The sequence below is a fragment of the Gossypium raimondii genome, chromosome 5 (assembly GCF_025698545.1).
Source record: "Gossypium raimondii isolate GPD5lz chromosome 5, ASM2569854v1, whole genome shotgun sequence".
Lineage (NCBI taxonomy): Eukaryota > Viridiplantae > Streptophyta > Magnoliopsida > Malvales > Malvaceae > Gossypium > Gossypium raimondii.
Window position 1 is genome coordinate 8,763,349 of NC_068569.1, and position 18,204 is coordinate 8,781,552.

General features: G+C 35.0%; 3 protein-coding genes across 3 annotated transcripts; 2 read left to right on the forward strand and 1 right to left on the reverse strand.

The window, feature by feature from the left end:
• Positions 1 to 4,210: 4,210 nt before the first annotated feature.
• Positions 4,211 to 5,651, forward strand: LOC105767553 (mitogen-activated protein kinase kinase 5). The gene has a single exon (XM_012587118.2). It carries the CDS (start codon positions 4,401 to 4,403, stop codon positions 5,451 to 5,453), a length of 1,053 nt encoding a protein of 350 aa, XP_012442572.1. The 5' UTR covers positions 4,211 to 4,400; the 3' UTR covers positions 5,454 to 5,651.
• Positions 5,652 to 5,799: 148 nt separating this feature from the next.
• On the forward strand, positions 5,800 to 9,923 carry LOC105767552 ((R)-mandelonitrile lyase-like). The gene is made up of 2 exons (XM_012587116.2): positions 5,800 to 8,016; positions 8,201 to 9,923. Exons 1-2 carry the CDS (start codon positions 7,923 to 7,925, stop codon positions 9,760 to 9,762), a joined length of 1,656 nt encoding a protein of 551 aa, XP_012442570.1. The 5' UTR covers positions 5,800 to 7,922; the 3' UTR covers positions 9,763 to 9,923.
• A 582-nt stretch (positions 9,924 to 10,505) lies between these two features.
• Positions 10,506 to 17,343, reverse strand: LOC105767551 (exocyst complex component EXO84B). The gene is made up of 7 exons (XM_012587115.1): positions 16,987 to 17,343; positions 16,812 to 16,909; positions 14,824 to 15,880; positions 12,736 to 13,248; positions 11,855 to 12,043; positions 11,635 to 11,771; positions 10,506 to 10,846 (listed from the first exon to the last, which is right to left on the reverse strand). The coding sequence occupies exons 1-7, from the start codon at positions 17,134 to 17,136 to the stop codon at positions 10,693 to 10,695; spliced, it is 2,298 nt and encodes a 765-aa protein (XP_012442569.1). The 5' UTR covers positions 17,137 to 17,343; the 3' UTR covers positions 10,506 to 10,692.
• Between the last annotated feature and the right edge of the window lie 861 nt (positions 17,344 to 18,204).

The window sequence follows — 18,204 nt, forward strand, 5'->3', positions numbered from 1 at the left end:
ATCTAGTGTAAAGGGTTCTTTGGTGGAGCGAACATTTGAAACATAACTTATCGGGAGATGACAGAGAGAGATTGGAGTTGGTCCAGTAACACTCAGTGTAGCTGCTGGTAGTGATTGGTAAGGTGGAGAACTAGTGGAGGCTGAGTGTGCTGAGTAAAAAAATAGGCTAACAGAGCTCTAGAGAAAGTTTGGGAGTTAAGAGTTTCTAAAATGCCCAAAAGTTTCACCATATGTGGTAGACAATGTTTCATTTTGATGTCCACAAAAATAACTAAAAATTTGATTAAGGTAAGTGCACCTATCAATTAATAGTATAGCTATAGTGAGTAAAGATACCATTCCCACGAAAATTAAAAGTAATAGCAATTACCGTCTTTCTATTATTTGATCAAATAATTCGAGTGATTGATTAAAGCTAAAATTATATAAATTGATTAACGTTACGACAAAGAATAAATTAAGAAAATAATCGATTAACAGTCAAGAAGCAAAACAATAACCAGGAAAGAAGCCACCTAGATTTCATCTGTCATTATTAATCTAAATTACGCAATTTTTTATTTAGTATCTTAATTAGTATAAATTCCTAAATTATGCTAATATTTCTTTCGAACATAAGAGCAATAGACTCTAAATTGATTAATTTAAATTTCTTTTTAAATAAAACCCTTATTATCGCATTAACTCGTTCTATGGATTCCCTTATTAGATTTGACCATAATCGATAGATTTATGTCGTCCTATTTTTAGGATTGCATGCAACTCTACTCAATTACGCAATATCTATTCTTAAATAGGGTCTATTCAACCACCGATTTAAGCACATCAAATATGGATCAATAATCTAGAAATATCAAGAATTATGTACATATAATCGAGAACAAGAACTAAGTACTTATTGCGTAAAATAAAAATTAAATGACAAAATCAATTATAGGATTCATCTCTCTAGCTATTTAAAAACTTAGTTCATGCTTGAAAATAAAAATATTCAATATATAGTATAATTGAAAGAAATAAAGAAATTCATGATAAATTCTTAAGAAATCAACTTTGAATATTCAATCTTGACGGGAATGGTTCAGCCCGTGTGGCTCCTGCAGCTTGCTCCGACAATTTGATTTTCACTCATTTCGCTCTCAAATGCTTAATTAAGCATTAAAAAATGAATTTAAAGGATTAAGAGCATAAAATTCACAACTAAATAAGATAATCACGCAAAATACATTAAAAATAAAGTTAAAACATATTATTTTTAGTACTTATCACATCTTCACGGGTACAAACTCACACCACTACTCTATCTTGCCTCATTCTCTAGATCACCTCTAGAAGCATTGCCACTTCGTTTTTCGGCCTAAGGTCGTTCCTCCTCCTCCTTCTTTTCATCTTTCTTCTAAAAAATTTCTCATTTTTGGAGTGTAATACTTATTGGTCTAGTAAACCATTTCTCTATCTTCTAGTGGATCCTTAAAATAAGACACTTTCCTATAGTTCACTCAATTCCGCTCAAATGATGCTTTTGTTGCTAGAATTAATATTTCTTTCCCCTTCATTCTACTCAAATGGTGCTGTTGATAGTGCTTTTGTTATTGGAATTAACATTTCTTTCCCCTTCTATTAGCATAAATTAAAATCTTAAATTGGCCCATTTTGAAATCTATTATTTGAATGTCACAATATCATTATTATCAAATGGGGAGATAGACTCTCCACACCATTATTTACTGCTTTTAGAGTAGGCAAAGGCATTATATTCATTGATGATACTCTTCAGTGGAAGTTAACATTAAGAGTTCTTAGGTTTTCATCTAATGCATGCACTCCTCTCTAGTGGAGTCACCAAAATATAAAGGGTTTATTGGTGAAGAAATGAAGTATTGCAAACAAGTGAAACAAAATGTAACAAGAGAAGGAAGAGAAAAAGACTGGCATTGATCGCAACAAGTGGTGGTTACTATAATGAACTAGTGGAATAAGCTATGCATTACTGGAAATAGTGCTGAGTAAAGGAGTCAGTTGAGAGAAATTTGAGAGTTAGAATAGTTAAAAAACTCAAAGGTCTTTCCACAAGTTGTAAAGGTCTCCTATTTACATGAGATAACAAAAAGAATTACAATATTAATATTAGATAGGGCTAATAATAATAAGATTTTTTTTTAAATGTCCTTTTATCAATAAAGAATTTAAGTAGGTAAATAATGAACAAGAATTAACTACATTTCGGAAAGAAAATGGATTAGCACTCAATATTTTACGAAGTTGTTTAGGTAAATCTATTAACTACTTGCATATTAATCCACTAAATCAAACTTTGAAATTGCGAAAACCAAGAATCCTACTATATTCTAGGGCTATTCTACTTCTTTTGTGAAGTAATAGCATGAGAAACATCTTATGTGGAACTTAACTTGAAACATGTTTCAATTTTTAATAAGTGTTATTCCTAATTAAAGATTGTTCTAACTTTCCAAACATGAATTGTTCTCAATAGTCATTATTGATACATGTTGTTCTAACCTAGGCATTTACACTTAGATCAATGTTTTCATTTATTGACATGTAAGATAAATATAATCAAATTATATTTTAATTAATTTATTGAATCTTAATTTAAAATATATAAAAAATCAAATTTTATACTTACGTTTAATATCAAATAAGAGGCAATATTTTCTATCAGCTTCTAATTTTAAAAGAATTAATAATATATTTAATTATAAATTATTATATTCTTCTACCTATTACGTCAAATAAAATATCATTCTATACTTATAAACTCATAAAGGATATGGATTATTTTTTATAATAAATTCTTATATAATATAAGCTTTAATACAATAAGAACAAGTTAAAAGCACAAAATTTTAACATAAATTATGTTCTATTATTTAACATAAATTCTTAAATTTCATGATTAATTCCATACAAATTTAAGTGAATGAATGATGTTTTGAATAACAAGATATATTTTGACCCAAAATAATAAAATGATATGGTGACAAACCTTATTATTATTTCCAAATTACTTTAAAAAGAAAGAAAGAAAGCAAGGCACGTACCTTTTCTGATATTAACTTCCAAAACCTTATTATTATTTATTAAAGTCTGTTCAGATTTTTTAGATGCTTATTCAATCTTTAAATTTAGATAAATAATTTATATATATATATATATTAATTTTTAATATTTATCACAATACATTTTAAAAGTTATTTTTCAGATTAATTTTTTAAGGTGGTTTATAATATTTAACAAAGATCTACACCAATGTCAAGTTGAATTTGATTTATATATATATAATCATAATCTAAAATATTTAATTGGAAATTAAAATTGAGTGAGGAGATTTTGAGAATTTCCACTAGAATTTTAATTTTAAAACCTATAAATTTGAAATTAGGTATTTTAGATTTTAATTTTCAGATACCATAATGATCGCCTATTTATTGAGATATATAAATAATGATATGTTGCTAAGAGTGCAATAACATTGGTGTATTTTTTTGGCTTGAGTCGAAATAACATGAGAATAAATCTACTTAATAATAGAATCATTCATCAATTAACATGAGTTGATTTCTATCATATCAACTAAATTGGGAAGTTACTTTCATGTTAATATTTTATTTTGCTTTGATTCATTGATAGAAATATGAGACCTATGTATTTCATCGCCCATGTAGTGAAGCAAAAATAAAGACTGAAAACGTAGCATTACAAACAAGATATCTATTAGATTGACATTTGGTAAAGAAAAATTTTGAGCACAACTTAAAGAAGATCTTTTATCAAGTTTTTAGAATAGTACTCTTAAATTCGATTTTCAAAGTTTTGGAGTTAACTGAAACTGATTAAAAGTCAAATTCTTTAAAATTGAAGCAATGATCGAACCAATTAAGTTATCAGTTTATTGGTCCAATTTGTTCAACAATTTATTTAAATAATAATTAAAAATTATATTAAAAATTCAATTTAACCAATTTATAGTCTTTAAATCAATATAAAACTATTTTTAATCCAATTCAAACAAAACCCCATTTCTAACATCTCCGAGGAATCCAACTATTTTTTTCCAAAAATATTTTAAATCTAATAATAAATAGAATTAAAAAAGGGGGGAAAAGTCCAGCGTGTCCCTGAACCCTTTAGTTTTGAAATTATAAAGGAAAATATTGAAATTTTAAGGTGTGTTTATTTATTTATGTAATAATTAGGAGTGAATGATCCTCCTCTCCTCCTGCTGCTGCTTCATCATCTTGTCCAGGAACTTGCCTTCCTTTTTCCTTTTTCTGTGAAGAATAAAGGGAAAACACACACACACACACACTCTCTCTCTCTCTCTCTCTCTTTCATCATTCATTTCCTTTTAGCTTCCTCAAATTTTTTACAGCTAAGCCATGAGACCCAATCACCAACCACCACCATCTGCTGGTGGCTCCTCCTCCTCCAATAAGAACCGTCCACGTAGACGAGCTGACCTTACCCTACCCCTCCCTCAACGTGACCCTTCTCTCGCCGTCCCTCTTCCCCTTCCTCCCTCCTCCAACTCCGCCCCGCCCGCCTCCTCCAACTCCAACGCCTTGCCTCAGCAAGTCAACTTTTCCGAGCTCGACCGCGTCAACCGGATAGGGAGCGGTACCGGAGGCACCGTTTACAAAGTCGTCCACCGCCCTTCCTCTCGCCCTTATGCCCTCAAGGTTATCTACGGGAACCATGAAGAGTCTGTCCGCCGTCAGATCCGCAGGGAGATCGAGATCCTCCGTGACGTGGACCACCCCAACGTCGTAAAATGTCACGAAATGTATGATCACAACGGAGAAATCCAGGTTCTTTTGGAATTCATGGATGGCGGATCTTTGGAAGGGATCCTCATATCTCAGGAAGCTAACTTATCAGATCTGGCCCGTCAAGTCCTCAGCGGTCTAAACTACCTTCACCGCCGACACATCGTCCACCGCGACATAAAACCCTCGAATCTGCTAATCAATTCCAAGAAGGTGGTGAAGATAGCTGATTTTGGGGTGAGCCGAATCTTGGATCAAACCATGGACCCCTGCAACTCGTCTGTTGGGACCATAGCATACATGAGCCCTGAGAGGATTAACACCGATTTGAACCACGGGCTCTACGATGGTTACGCTGGGGATATTTGGAGTTTAGGGGTTAGCATATTGGAATTTTATTTAGGTAGGTTCCCTTTCGCGGTTGGTAGACAAGGGGATTGGGCCAGTCTCATGTGCGCGATTTGTATGTCTCAGCCACCGGAGGCCCCACCCACTGCTTCCAATGAATTTAGGCATTTTATATCATGTTGTTTGCAGAGGGATCCAGCCAGGAGGTGGTCGGCGGCTCAGTTGTTGCAGCATCCTTTTATTCTCAGAGGACAACCACATCAGGTTGCTCAGAATCTTCATCAGTTATTACCACCTCCACCTCCTCTTTCTTCTTAGCTTTCTATTTCTTTTTATTTGTTTTGGGATTAGGGGAAAAAAATCTTCTGTAAGTTTTGATATAATGAGGGTCTGGGGGGAGTTGGGTGCAATGTCTTTCCTTCTTCTTTTTTTTTCCTTTCATGTTTTTATTAATCACTCTTGCTTCTGATAAAAGATAATCTTTACAATATTAGAAAAAAAAAAAAAACTCTGTTATGACTGGCCTTCTTCTGGTTTTGTTTATTGCTTTATATGCTCTTCACCAGCTTGCTTAGGGGTTCGTTTAATCATGTTCTTATTACCCTTATTATTATTTCAATTCAGTTTATGGGGGTTTGTTAAATTTTCTGGAAATGGCCTTGATTATGTGTAGATGGATCTAGATTTAGCCTTAGTTGATAATTGTTGTAAACAAAAAGGGGAATGGATGCCTTATCTCTGTCTGCCGATTATCTTATCCTGGAGGGGGCTGAATGTAAAAAGTGGAAATTCCAAATCTTGTTTTTGGAAATCTTGTGTTGTTCTTTGGATACCCATTTTTGTTGTTGCGAAAATTGTGCATTAGTGGCCCCTCCTTTATTAGCCTATCTATCTTGTGAAGGCATGCTCATTAATTATATGTCATATAGGCAAATAAGTGAGCGGGATTAATTAGGTGGATTCCAGGTTTTTATTGTTAATGATGTTTTAAGCTTGTTCCACTTATGGAAAGATATGAATGCTACTGCCTTTTGTTCACCGCTAGATTTGTCTAATTTGTAATTCCTTCATTGACCTTTTTGTAAGTTATTACTTTACATGGAAGGTATGATTAGTGATTTTGTTGTGGTTTTTAAATTGGGATTTCTCTCTTAACTTTGCTTTATTTATTCTCTTAGTCAATGCATACACTGCAACAATGATGCATTATAGAGTTCTAAGATGCATGCATTTGTGTGATTGAGTCTGAGGAAGAGCAATGCGCAAATAACATTGCATGTGTGTTTGATTGAGGTTACTATTGTTTGTTTGGACTTTTGAGAAGGTTAATGTTTTATCAATTTGATTTTTTCCTAACATGCCCTTAATCTGGCAAGTTTGTTTGGATGTGGTGGTTTGGTTTGATGTCTGGTTTTGTTTAGATTCTTTTGCTGTTCCAAAATTTGGACAACCTGCCTCAAAGTGTCTCTCTGTAGACTGTAGTCCTCTGATTAATGTCCAATAATAATTGTATGAGCAACCCATTGCCAGAGGAGAAGGCCTTGGAAAAATGGCATTGCCACCTATGTTACTCAGACTCAAATGCAAGTGCTGGATATGAGTATGTATTCAATAATAGTATTGTCAGATTTTTTAAAGTTTTTCCAGAGGATCAATGAAGATTATATCTTTATATCCATAAATCGAGCACGATTTGTCGGATACACTGAAAAGAAAAACAAGAGCTGGAGCAACTAGATAGCTGTCAATACTTAAACAAGTCAAAAATAGAGTCGGTGTAATATAGATTGCAGCCAGAATAGCTGCTGGGCTGCTGTTTAGGAGAATGATTGGTAATTGATGCATTTGTTGAATAATATTGCTTGCATTGTATCTAGGCCATCATAAATTATATATTCTTCAACTGCTGATTATTATTATTATTTATTTTGCAAACTAAACTTTTATGATGCTTGATCCCTTGCATATGTTCACTGGGTAGATAAATAAGCAAATAAAATTGTGTGTTTTGGCCAAGAAAATATAATTTCTGTATGCAAATTAACTTTCAGGCTACCATGTGTGCAACTAAAATGATTCCTTGAATGGTTCATCGACCTTTGTTTGGCATAATCAGCATTGTAAGAAGATAGTTTTTGCATTTAGTAACAATTTTCTTAAGTTAAAAATAGATGAAAATGTTATTGCTCTATGTGGAATAAACACAAGTGCTTACCTAAATTTAATTGACAACGTGTTTTTATCAAGCTTACTAAAATTTATTTTTTGTCGCATGCTCAACAGAAATGGGTTTGGTTTCTTATCAACCTTAATTTGACATAGGCGCTTCTGTAACAACCTTAAATTTTTTATAGTATGACTTTATTATGTATGGATATGATTATTGACTATGACTAATATTTTATTATGATGGATTGGAGATATCGGCTGGCAAGCAATTCCAGTAGGATATGGAGGAGGATTAGATAAAAGACACTACGAGACACCAGCTATTATTATGTAATAACTTTCTTACATCATATTCGCAATCGCAAGAAATAAATTTTACAAAAAAGAAAAATGAATATATTTTAAAAAATCATTGACCGTTTGATTAAAATAAAATGGATCAAGGAATGATTGACGATTGGATTCTTGCGGGACCCCCTTTACAGTGGCGCCTAAATCAACATAACGATATTCAACAGAATATTTAACTGAAAATTTCACCCTTACTCTGTCTTCAAAGTCCTCCAAGAAAACACCAAGAAAATTTTCTGGCTCCTCCAAGAAAATAAACAAACAGAAATGCGGAGACACTTGGTTTTTTGGCTTCAATGCACTGCCATCTTGCTGCTGTTATCTCCAGTTTCATCTCTTGCAAGACCGCTTCCTCAAGGAGGTCAGTATAGTTACTTACAAATTCATTAACTTGTTTGCCTGCTTTCTTTGGATTCTGGAATGACTGAAAATTTTCAATGTTTTAGTCGAGGAATTAAATTGAATTACTGGGTCATTTTTTGAAACTCCAACTCATCTTGGGTCTTTTTCTTATTTGAAAATGTTTTTTTTTTTTGGGGGGGCAGACCCACTTTACTTGAACTTTGTGTTGAATGCGACGTATTTTCCATCTGAGGACTACTATGACTACATCGTCGTGGGAGGAGGGACCGCAGGTTGTCCATTAGCCGCCACTTTGTCACAGTCATATCGGGTTCTTGTCCTTGAAAGAGGAGGCGTTCCCTATGGTAACCAAAATTTGATGAATCAAGAAGGGTTCTTGACCACACTCACTGAGGTCGACACCTTCGACTCTCCTGCTCAAAGCTTTACTTCCGAGGACGGGGTCCTAAATGCCCGCGGACGTGTTCTTGGTGGCAGTAGTGCCATCAATGCCGGCTTCTATAGCCGAGCTGATCCTGAGTTTTATGAGAGTTCCGGTGTGAATTGGGATCTCAGTTTGGTTAACCAATCTTATGAGTGGGTTGAGAGGGGAGTTGTGTTTAGGCCAGAGTTAAAGAACTGGCAATCAGCTGTTAGGGATGCTTTGCTAGAGGCAGGGATTGATCCTTACCATGGCTTTACTTTGGACCATTTGGTTGGAACAAAGATCGGAGGCTCCACTTTTGATAGCTCCGGCAAGAGGCATAGCGCCGCGGATCTTCTGAATTATGGAAAACCAGCAAACATTAAAGTAGCACTTTATGCAAGTGTGGAAAGGGTATTACTGGCTTCTTCTTCTTCAAATGTGTTGTCTCGGCAGTCTGCGATCGGGGTCGTGTATCGCGATGAAACGGGAAGGTATCACCACGCTATGGTGAAGGAAAAAGGTGAGGTGCTGCTATGTGCTGGAGCCATTGGAAGTCCACAGTTATTGCTGCTGAGTGGAATTGGTCCAAGGCCTTACTTGTCTTCTTGGGGAATTCCGGTTGTATATCATCATCCATATGTAGGCCAATTTGTTTACGATAATCCGAGGAACGGCATCTCAATTTTGCCTCCAATCCCACTAGAGTACTCACTTATACAGGTTGCTGGGATAACGGAAATGGGGGCATATGTTGAGGCTGCTTCAAATGTTATTCCTTTTACAACCCCTTCACGCTCAGCGTTCATTAGACCACCTTCTTCCCCTCTGCTTTTAACAGTGGCTACTATCATGGAGAAGATTGTCGGGCCTATTTCAACTGGTTCGTTAAGGTTGGCCTCGACTGATGTCAGGGTGAATCCTATAGTACGCTTTAACTACTTTAGCAATCCCATAGACTTGGAGAGATGTGTGAATGGAACACGCAAGATTGGGGATATCTTGAGGAGTCGGTCCATGGATGATTTTAAGTTCAACGAATGGTTTGGGAGCAGAAATTTCAGGTTTGTAGGGCCTTCATTGCCTGTTGACCAATCAAACTATGAACAGATGGCAGATTTTTGCCGGCGTACTGTGAGCACCATATGGCATTACCATGGTGGCTGTGTTGTGGGGAGAGTGGTTGATCAAAATTATCATGTTATCGGGATTGATGCGCTCAGAGTAGTTGACGGATCAACGTTTACTATATCGCCAGGAACCAACCCTCAGGCAACAGTGATGATGCTTGGGAGGTACGTTGGCCTGAGGATAATCAAAGAGCGAAAGCGATTGAAATGAAGCCTGCTGCTGGTCTGCTATTCAGATAACTGGCTAATTGTTTTTAGTTTTCAATTCTACTTTTGGTTGGTGATAAATCAAAGGTGTGTCTTAAATTTTGGTGATTGGTTTATTCGTAAAAGTAACATGGCTAATAAAGAAGATTGGAGAGGATTGTTGTACTCTTCATGTAGAGATGTAAATAGCAGAGATCATGGTATTCTCTCTCTCTTTTTTTTTTTTTTTGCATTCAGGGTGTCATAATTTTTTTGATTTGCTGGTGAAATTTTGATGAATTCATCCATTGCTACATTTAGTTGGCGAAAGCAAAGGTTCGGCGTCAATGTTGGATGAACTCATCAATATAGTCTTCAAACTCTATGATGTGTGATTTTGATTTAGGTTCATGAATTCCAAGATTGGTGCTTTACCTTTGAGAATGTAGAGCAGTCTGTGTTGGAGATGTTCTCTCAAATTTGTCAAAGGGGACTTGGTGCACATATTTGTCAGAAAGCTACTTAAGTAGATGGCTTGGTTGGGGTGTGGGATGCCTCGTTCAGTGTCATAGGATAATGTGAGATGTGGATCTTTCTGAAGGAATTTGTGTTTGAATTGCATTAATCAAAAATTTTCTTAGAAATAAGAATGTATGTATGTATGTAAGACTTGTTTGAATCAATTTCAGATTGATTTGGATACCAAGTTCCATATTTGATTATGTGAGTAAGGATACCCATATGATTTGTTTGGTGTTGGGAAGGTGGTGGATAAAAAACACTTGAATAAATTTCTCCAGAATACAACAATTCGTAACAAATGTAGTGTCATGTAATACTAATTCAACAGCAGATACAAAAAATATGATTCACTATAAATTATAGTCAGAGAGATCCATATTCATTGCTAAAATATGTTGCCTATCAAAATACACAAAAATGAAAGAAACAGCAGCTAGTAACTCCCATGTGATCTTACAGATGAAATTGATTGTGCTGATACGGAGGCAGTGGGGCTGTTCAGATCCCGGTCGGCTTTCGATTTTCCACTTAATCTTTCGATTGCATCTTGACAAATTTCGTTGAACCACTCATCGTCAGGCAGCACTCTGACACAACAAAAACACAAATGCTTCAATGGCAATTCGTGAGAATTTTCTCTACTTACATACGCATCCAACGACTTTTCAAAATGGCCAATACCATCTTCCTGTTAAATCCAACAATGTTAAACCACACTTTCCATCTAAAAACATAGGCAACTCGTTAAAACTTGCCTTACTCTTTCTCTCTATATAAGATCATAAATTATAAGACTGTCGGTCTTGATTACACCATCTTTCTACTCGGAAAAGTCTTACATACAGTGGTCACCAATAATAAGAAAAACTAAAAAAAGCTAATTAAAGTTTACCAGTTTCTTAGACAATACAAAAGAAAAGGGCCAAGTGGGAAGAAGGCAGTGGCATCAAATATCCCCACAACATTTGCATGTTGCATAACTTTTCAACCAGTTTAGGTGATTGATTTGATCCAATTGGCAACTGTGGCTCCAAAAATTTCAAGGAATTTTCTAACCCCAAGTTTTGATAAAGGACAGAAACCCGAGCAGAGAGGAGGGGGACTGACTGGTGACCGCAATGCAGATCCTTGGTGTAAAGCTATTGTGAAAGGATAGTAGTCATTACTATTATTCCCTCAACTTCTCACATTTGTGATTATCTCTCACAGAAAACATGCTCTAAACAAAGTGACCTATGAATTATGACCTGGTTGTATCCATTTTACACATCCATTTAGAATATACAGGCATAATTGGGGAGACATGAGTATGAGAAAACAGCTTTTAACTATAACTATAATAATAATATAAAGAAAAAGAACTATCATAGCATACCCATATGGATCCATCCCTGTGGCAGCAAATGCAGCCATGGCTTTAGCAATTATGTCGTTGACAACTCTATGCAAATTCCTTGATAGGTACCGACCTTGGGAAGCAAAGCATATGACAAATTTTATATCCAGATAAAGCTGCACATGCACAAAAATATGTCAAATTTAAGAATCCAATACAAAACTAGAAACACAAAAGGAATGATACTAAGTTTACGTGCCTGCTGTAAACCTAATGGACCTAAAGGCCTTGGTCCTTCCTCAATATCATCCCAAAAGCTTTGATCTTCCGAAAGCCATATGATGACAGTTTCTGTAAGTCGCATCAATAGCAATGTAGCAAATCTTTCCCTTCCTACAAACATATCTGCTGCCAAGCTAGCAATGCTGTTTAGTTTTGCAAACAGTTCCTGCATGATAACAAGATTTGGTAAAAAGGCAGTCAAAATTCTCAAACCAAAGAATGCAGAACAAATATTGAAGGGGGATCACATAAAATAATGGGTGGAAGCCCATTTTATCACCCAAAACCTAGCTGTAAATAGAAAGAAAATTAATACGAAAACAGAGAGTGAGCAAACAAGAGACCCTAATCATCCATGTGTTAATAATGACCTCATGGTTTGTTACCCAAAACCTAGAAAGGACTTCTCCCTAGGATTCAAATTGCAAAGGTTTGTGAAGACATACATGTTCACTTAAAGGAAACAAATAAGGAACTTCTAGAAACACCGGGAGCCCCTAGATTAGATTAAATTAAATTACCAAAGCCTTAATAAAATCAAAATTCAAAATTACAGCCAAAGACAGTTAAGCTCAGCATGTGAAAACTTTCTAAGTTACATATTAAATGCATAGACAAAAAAACAAGATAACCCCCATGACTGAATCAAGTACTGTAGATGAATCAACTGTCAATGAAGGGAAGATATTGGAACCTTCAGTGTTCAATAAGAAATATAACCTTACAAACAAGATGCTATGACATGTTATGAACACCTACTCAAATTAGGTGTTGGAGCCTCTAACAAAAAAGAAACAGTTCACCAAAAGAACCAGATGTAATGATGTTAAAAGAAAAAGAAAAGAATGACAAAATTACCTGAAATATTGGAGATGGAAACCATTCCACCTCCTCTGCAGTACCATCCATATTAATGTACATTTCTGCAGTAAGATGGCTATCACCCTCTTCTGTGAAAATGAGATCCAGGGCATGCTGTTGACAAAATGTATTCTTTAGTCTCTCAACTGAACCCACAAGGCGCCTTTTCCATTCTCGTTGCTCAGGGTGACGGTTTTGTCTATCTGAAGTTCTTCTACGGTTGTCATCCTTGTAACTAGCCTGACTTGGGGACAGCTTCATGGCTGCACGGGGAAGAAGTTCATCTGCCAACAATGAAGCATTTGCTAGCAATGCAATTTGTTGACCCTCAGTCTCAGCCATTCGCACAATTTTATTTCCAGTACCCCCAAAGTCTGCTTCTTCATCCATCGAACCAGGTAATGCTCTTATGAGCATGTTTACATATGAGTCAAACACCTGAAACAAACCTTCCAGTGTTTGCCCTCCCAACTGCATGCTTAACAGCGGTCCGACATCCTCAAAGAAGTCCTATAAGAGCAAGCAGAATACAAATCAAATGAATGACAGTATATAGTGTCATTAAATCAGAAATATGACGTAAGAGAGGTCAAGCATCCATAAAGAATCTAACAAGTAAAATCATAAAATTATGGCCAAAACACACTTCCATAACTTTCTGTAGGATTAATGATTTTACAATTCAACCGTCATATTTCATTATCAATTCAAGTAGATTATCCAAGTTTTCAGTAAATTAAAATTGTCTAACTATTTGTTTAGGGTAAAAAATCAATAATTAAATATATATATGCATTAATAAAGGCAATATTTTGGATAAATATGATATAGATATCGAATATCAAAATACTAATCATGCAAAAAGTTAAGAAAGCATATAAAACCACTTGAATTTTACATTAGTATAAGTAGATCCCTCCCCCAAACAAAATGCAGTCAAACAAAGTTATTTACCAATGCCCCAAAATTATAAACATACTGAGTAATTTGTTGAAAATCACTAGGCAAGGAACTATATCCATAAACAGGACTAATTTTATTATTGGGAAAAAGAATGACAACAGCACCAATAAAGCATATAACCATGGAACAGAAGAGGTAAAGGACAACACCAAAATGCATGATAATTATCTTAATGGTCCATAAATAAGCATGGGAAAGGAATATTCCAACCAAGAAAAGACTTCCCTTTGGACATCAAGCACTACCCATTCAAAATTTAAGCTCCCTACCGTCCAAATGTATTAAGTAACCTCAAAGTTTCATGATGGGTTTTACTTTCCAAACACCATTCTAAGCATCAACTAAACAGTAGTGGTACCAGGATTACCCTTGCATTCCTAAAACAAAGCAAAAACTAATAACAAATTTCCAATGTATAGAATGACAAATTTGAGAGTTTCAATCCCTTACCAATAGATTTGCACATACCTAACCAACCAACAATGATGCAATTTGTCTTAATCAGATTGTTCAGAGCTATAAATTCAGTAAGAACGTTTTTAAAAAGGAGAAGTTATCTTCGTATATACATTCGATCACTGTTGGTCATATTTCTCTTTATTATATACATATCATTCCCAAAGAAAACTATTATCCAATCTCTTATGTCACCCTGTTGAATCTCAAAACATTAATCTAGCGAACAAATACCATCCAACTTTAATTTTCCATCACAGGCAAGCAACTCTAGAATTTTTATGGGTAAAAATCCAGTGATATTCAAAATATGTAATCTATGCATAACCATTGCATAAAGCCCGTTAAGACTAGTGAGATACGGATCCAGAAACCATTGAGAAGGTGTATTTGCAGAGAGAGCTCTTCATTAGAAGAAATGCCAAAACATTTAAGAGTACAAAAGACTCATTAGATTTCCCATTAGCAAGTAAAAGAATTACTTTTAAGAAAAGTTATTGTATCCATCCATGCTTAATCAACACTTGAAGGGTAGATAACAAGATCAGAACTAAAGAACTTCAGAAAAAGTAAAAGAAAACCCAAACGGGTCATATGCAAGTATATGTAGAAAAGAAAGGACAAGGACTAGGACACGATATGTTATAATAAGTTAAACTTGTTCACCTGGACCATAGAACTGAATCGATGAGCACTGCTTGTTAGTTTATGCTGAAATGCTGTTGTATTACCAAGGGATGCACTAGAGGGCCAGCCAGATTGACGAGTACTGCCTGGGGGGTATGTTAGAACCCAATCATCAGCTGCAGCCAAAGCTGCAGTGCTTTCTTCAATTCTTTTGAGATTAGCATTGAGTGCCTGCTCGACACTAGGCCTAAAGAGTTTCAAAAGCACAGGACAAAGTGCCAAGCCACGAGCTTCCAGCAATGAGCAATGACCTAAAGCTATCTGAACACATTCTGCAGCAGCCCTTAGACCACCAGCAGCTGCTGAAGAAGCCAATGCATGTCTTTTAACAAGAAGGGCAAATGCCTCTGTTTGCTTCGTAGCCCAGACCACAAGCTCCGAAGTATAAGCTGGTTCCTTACCAAAGATTCTCAAGGAAGCACTAGCAGCCTGAGCAATAGCAGAGAACACCAACTGTGAGAGGGCAGCAGTATATGCTCCTCCATATGAGGTGCTTGACGGGCGAAGGCTAAGCATGTTATATTGATATCTTTGAAAATGAGCATTAAGGAGCAAACTATGAGCACGCGGTCCATCACCGAGCTTTTTAAGAGCTAATATTGCTGCACGGAGTTCAGCACCACGTGTAGAAGGTTGACAAGCAGCTCCGGCAAGCTGGTCAGACAACTTTTGCTTCCGCTCTACGATAGCAGTCTGTAAATATGTAAGTGCTGCAGGACTCAATGAATTTGTTTCCTTTGCTTCAGCAACTGCCTGCTCTCCTTCATCAAGGGCTGCTAGAGCTTCATCTACTCTCTTCTCAGCTAACAAAACATCCAGGTGATCAGGGAATTCTGCTGACCATTTCTCGAGATCTGAGGGTTCTCTATCTTCAATATTTAACAAACTATTAGCATTAGGACCTTCAGAAACTTTGGGAGACAATGAATCTATATGAACCCCCTCAGCCAAACCATGAATTAATGTTGCTTGTGTTGAAAGCAGATTTCTTATTGATGAAAGCTCTCCTTCTAAATCGGATATCTCCTTAGATGTGCTGCAAAAAAGAAGCCCAAATGTCTTAAAGTTTCACACCCGTACAGGTTCTATGAAACTAACCACATTACCTGTCTTTATTAATAACTAATATTGAAAATAAATATCCAATTCACATAAATTCAAAAAAAAAAAAGAAAAAAAAAAAGAAGAAGAGAAAAACTAGTTATAGATGCAAGAAACTTCAAACACTTTTTCAATATCTCTTTCAACTTTCACGTAACCTCAATAAAAATCAATGGTATATCTATATGATCAACAAATTTCAGCTGAGAAACACTTTTCAGTGAGGGAGAGAGGTATATGAATTAATGCAATGCTGAAAGCATTTAACAAACTGGAAACTACATGACATATGAAATTATTGAGAAGAAACAATGTCTGAAAAGTTTTCTTCTTGATCTTGACATACTGATCAAAGATAATAAAGCTTTCTTACAACCCCCTTTTCTAGTTTTCTAGTAACTTTACAACAAATCTATGCATAGCTGCAAGCAAGATAGAATACTTGCACCAGATAACTCAACAATACTTTCACTTTCGTCCTCATAATTAAATACATTAAGAAAACCAATTGAAGCTTCAACCTTGGCGAAAAGTTGTAGTAATGGAATGACATTATTATGGAAATAGGGTAGGATTCCAAGTCCATTCCTCCACACTCAACCCAGTGTATTTGCAATGTAAAGGTTTTACTATTGTTTATGCTCGCTGACATTCGTTGGTCTAAAACTCTTCGACATCAATGAAACTGGATGAATTAATACTGCAACAAATTTCCTAAAGGGTATGACTAACGGCAAAAGACTGGGGTTAGAACAGAGGAGGTTATGAAATTATCTCCCTTAGTTTTTCCTAGTACTAAACCAGTAAAGTGAGGTGATTAATTAGATTTAGCAATGACAAAGATTAGAGTAAAATGCGTGCGTTACCGTATAAAGGCGGAATAATTAGCATAAACGCTTTTACGCATTTCTTCAGCAGAAGCTCTCTTCAAATCCAACAGATAGGAACATAATTGTCTTATTTCCTGGTAATGGAATAAATTATTATTAAAATTATCCTAATTTGAAACAAATTCTTACTGAGAAAGAAAAGCAAACAGACCTTGTCGTTGAGAGAACACTTTGACTGAACAAAAGCATCGGCGTCGAACCTGTCGGATTTGAAAATATTGAGGCCTTCTTCGATCTTCGTGCCGTTTTCTTTGGCAGCTGTGGTGGGTCGAGTGGACCGCCCTGTTTTCGCAGTTGCCATTTCCGTCTCTTGCAGTTGAAATCAGATCGAAGCAGAAGCTTAGAACAAATGTTGATTGGGAAATTTTTGAAAGAAGAAAAGGAAAGTGGGTTTAAAGGGCAGTTTAGGGGATTTTAGATGATTCCGGCCATTGGAACCCAACACAGTTGGTGACTTCGGTGGAAAGGCAGGCAGCAGGTGGGCGTGGTGGGTTCAAAGAAAACAAAAACAAAACAAAATAAGTATTTTTTTATGGAATATTTCTTAATAATTTAAGGTTAATTAGAATTAAGGTCACTACACTATTAATAAATTTATATTTTGATTATTTAATTTTAAATATTATAAATTTACGAAATTAAAATCTAAATGTTTTATTTTTATCTCTAACATTAATTATTAGATTAATTTAAATTTAAGATATGTTTTTTACTTTAATGAATACTGATTTACTAGTTTAATTATCGAATTGTTACTTGAAAATTACTAGTCGAACTTTTAAAAAAACTTAACCGCCTAATGGCGGAAACAATAAAATGACTTTAATGAAAATATTCAAATAATTAATGGCCAAATTGTAAAATTATTAATAACATTATTCAAATTTACCCTTAAATCTTAATCATAGTAAGCGACGGCACATACTTTTATCCCTCTAGATTTATGGCATCTACGCGTCAGTTGGGATTGGTTTTTATTTTTCCTCGTTATCATGGTCAACAGATGTTTAAGGTAAATATAATCCTGAATTCACTCTATTAGAACTTAAATTCAGTAGTTAAGTTTTCAATAGAATTATTTTTTCTTCACTTAGTTTTCTAATTTATCAAATCATATATTAGTTTATGTTATTAAAATGGAATAGATCTCAAAATTTTAATTTAATATATAATTTAATATGTAAATTTTAATCAATTTAATTATACATATAAAATTTTAATTGTGATTAGAATGCGTACATTTTAAAAAATAAATACATGAAATCATTTTATATTAGATATATATAATTATTCGTATTGCAATATGTATGTTTAAAATGAAATTATAATGATAATTATATTAATAATTTATTAAAATTTAATCAAATTA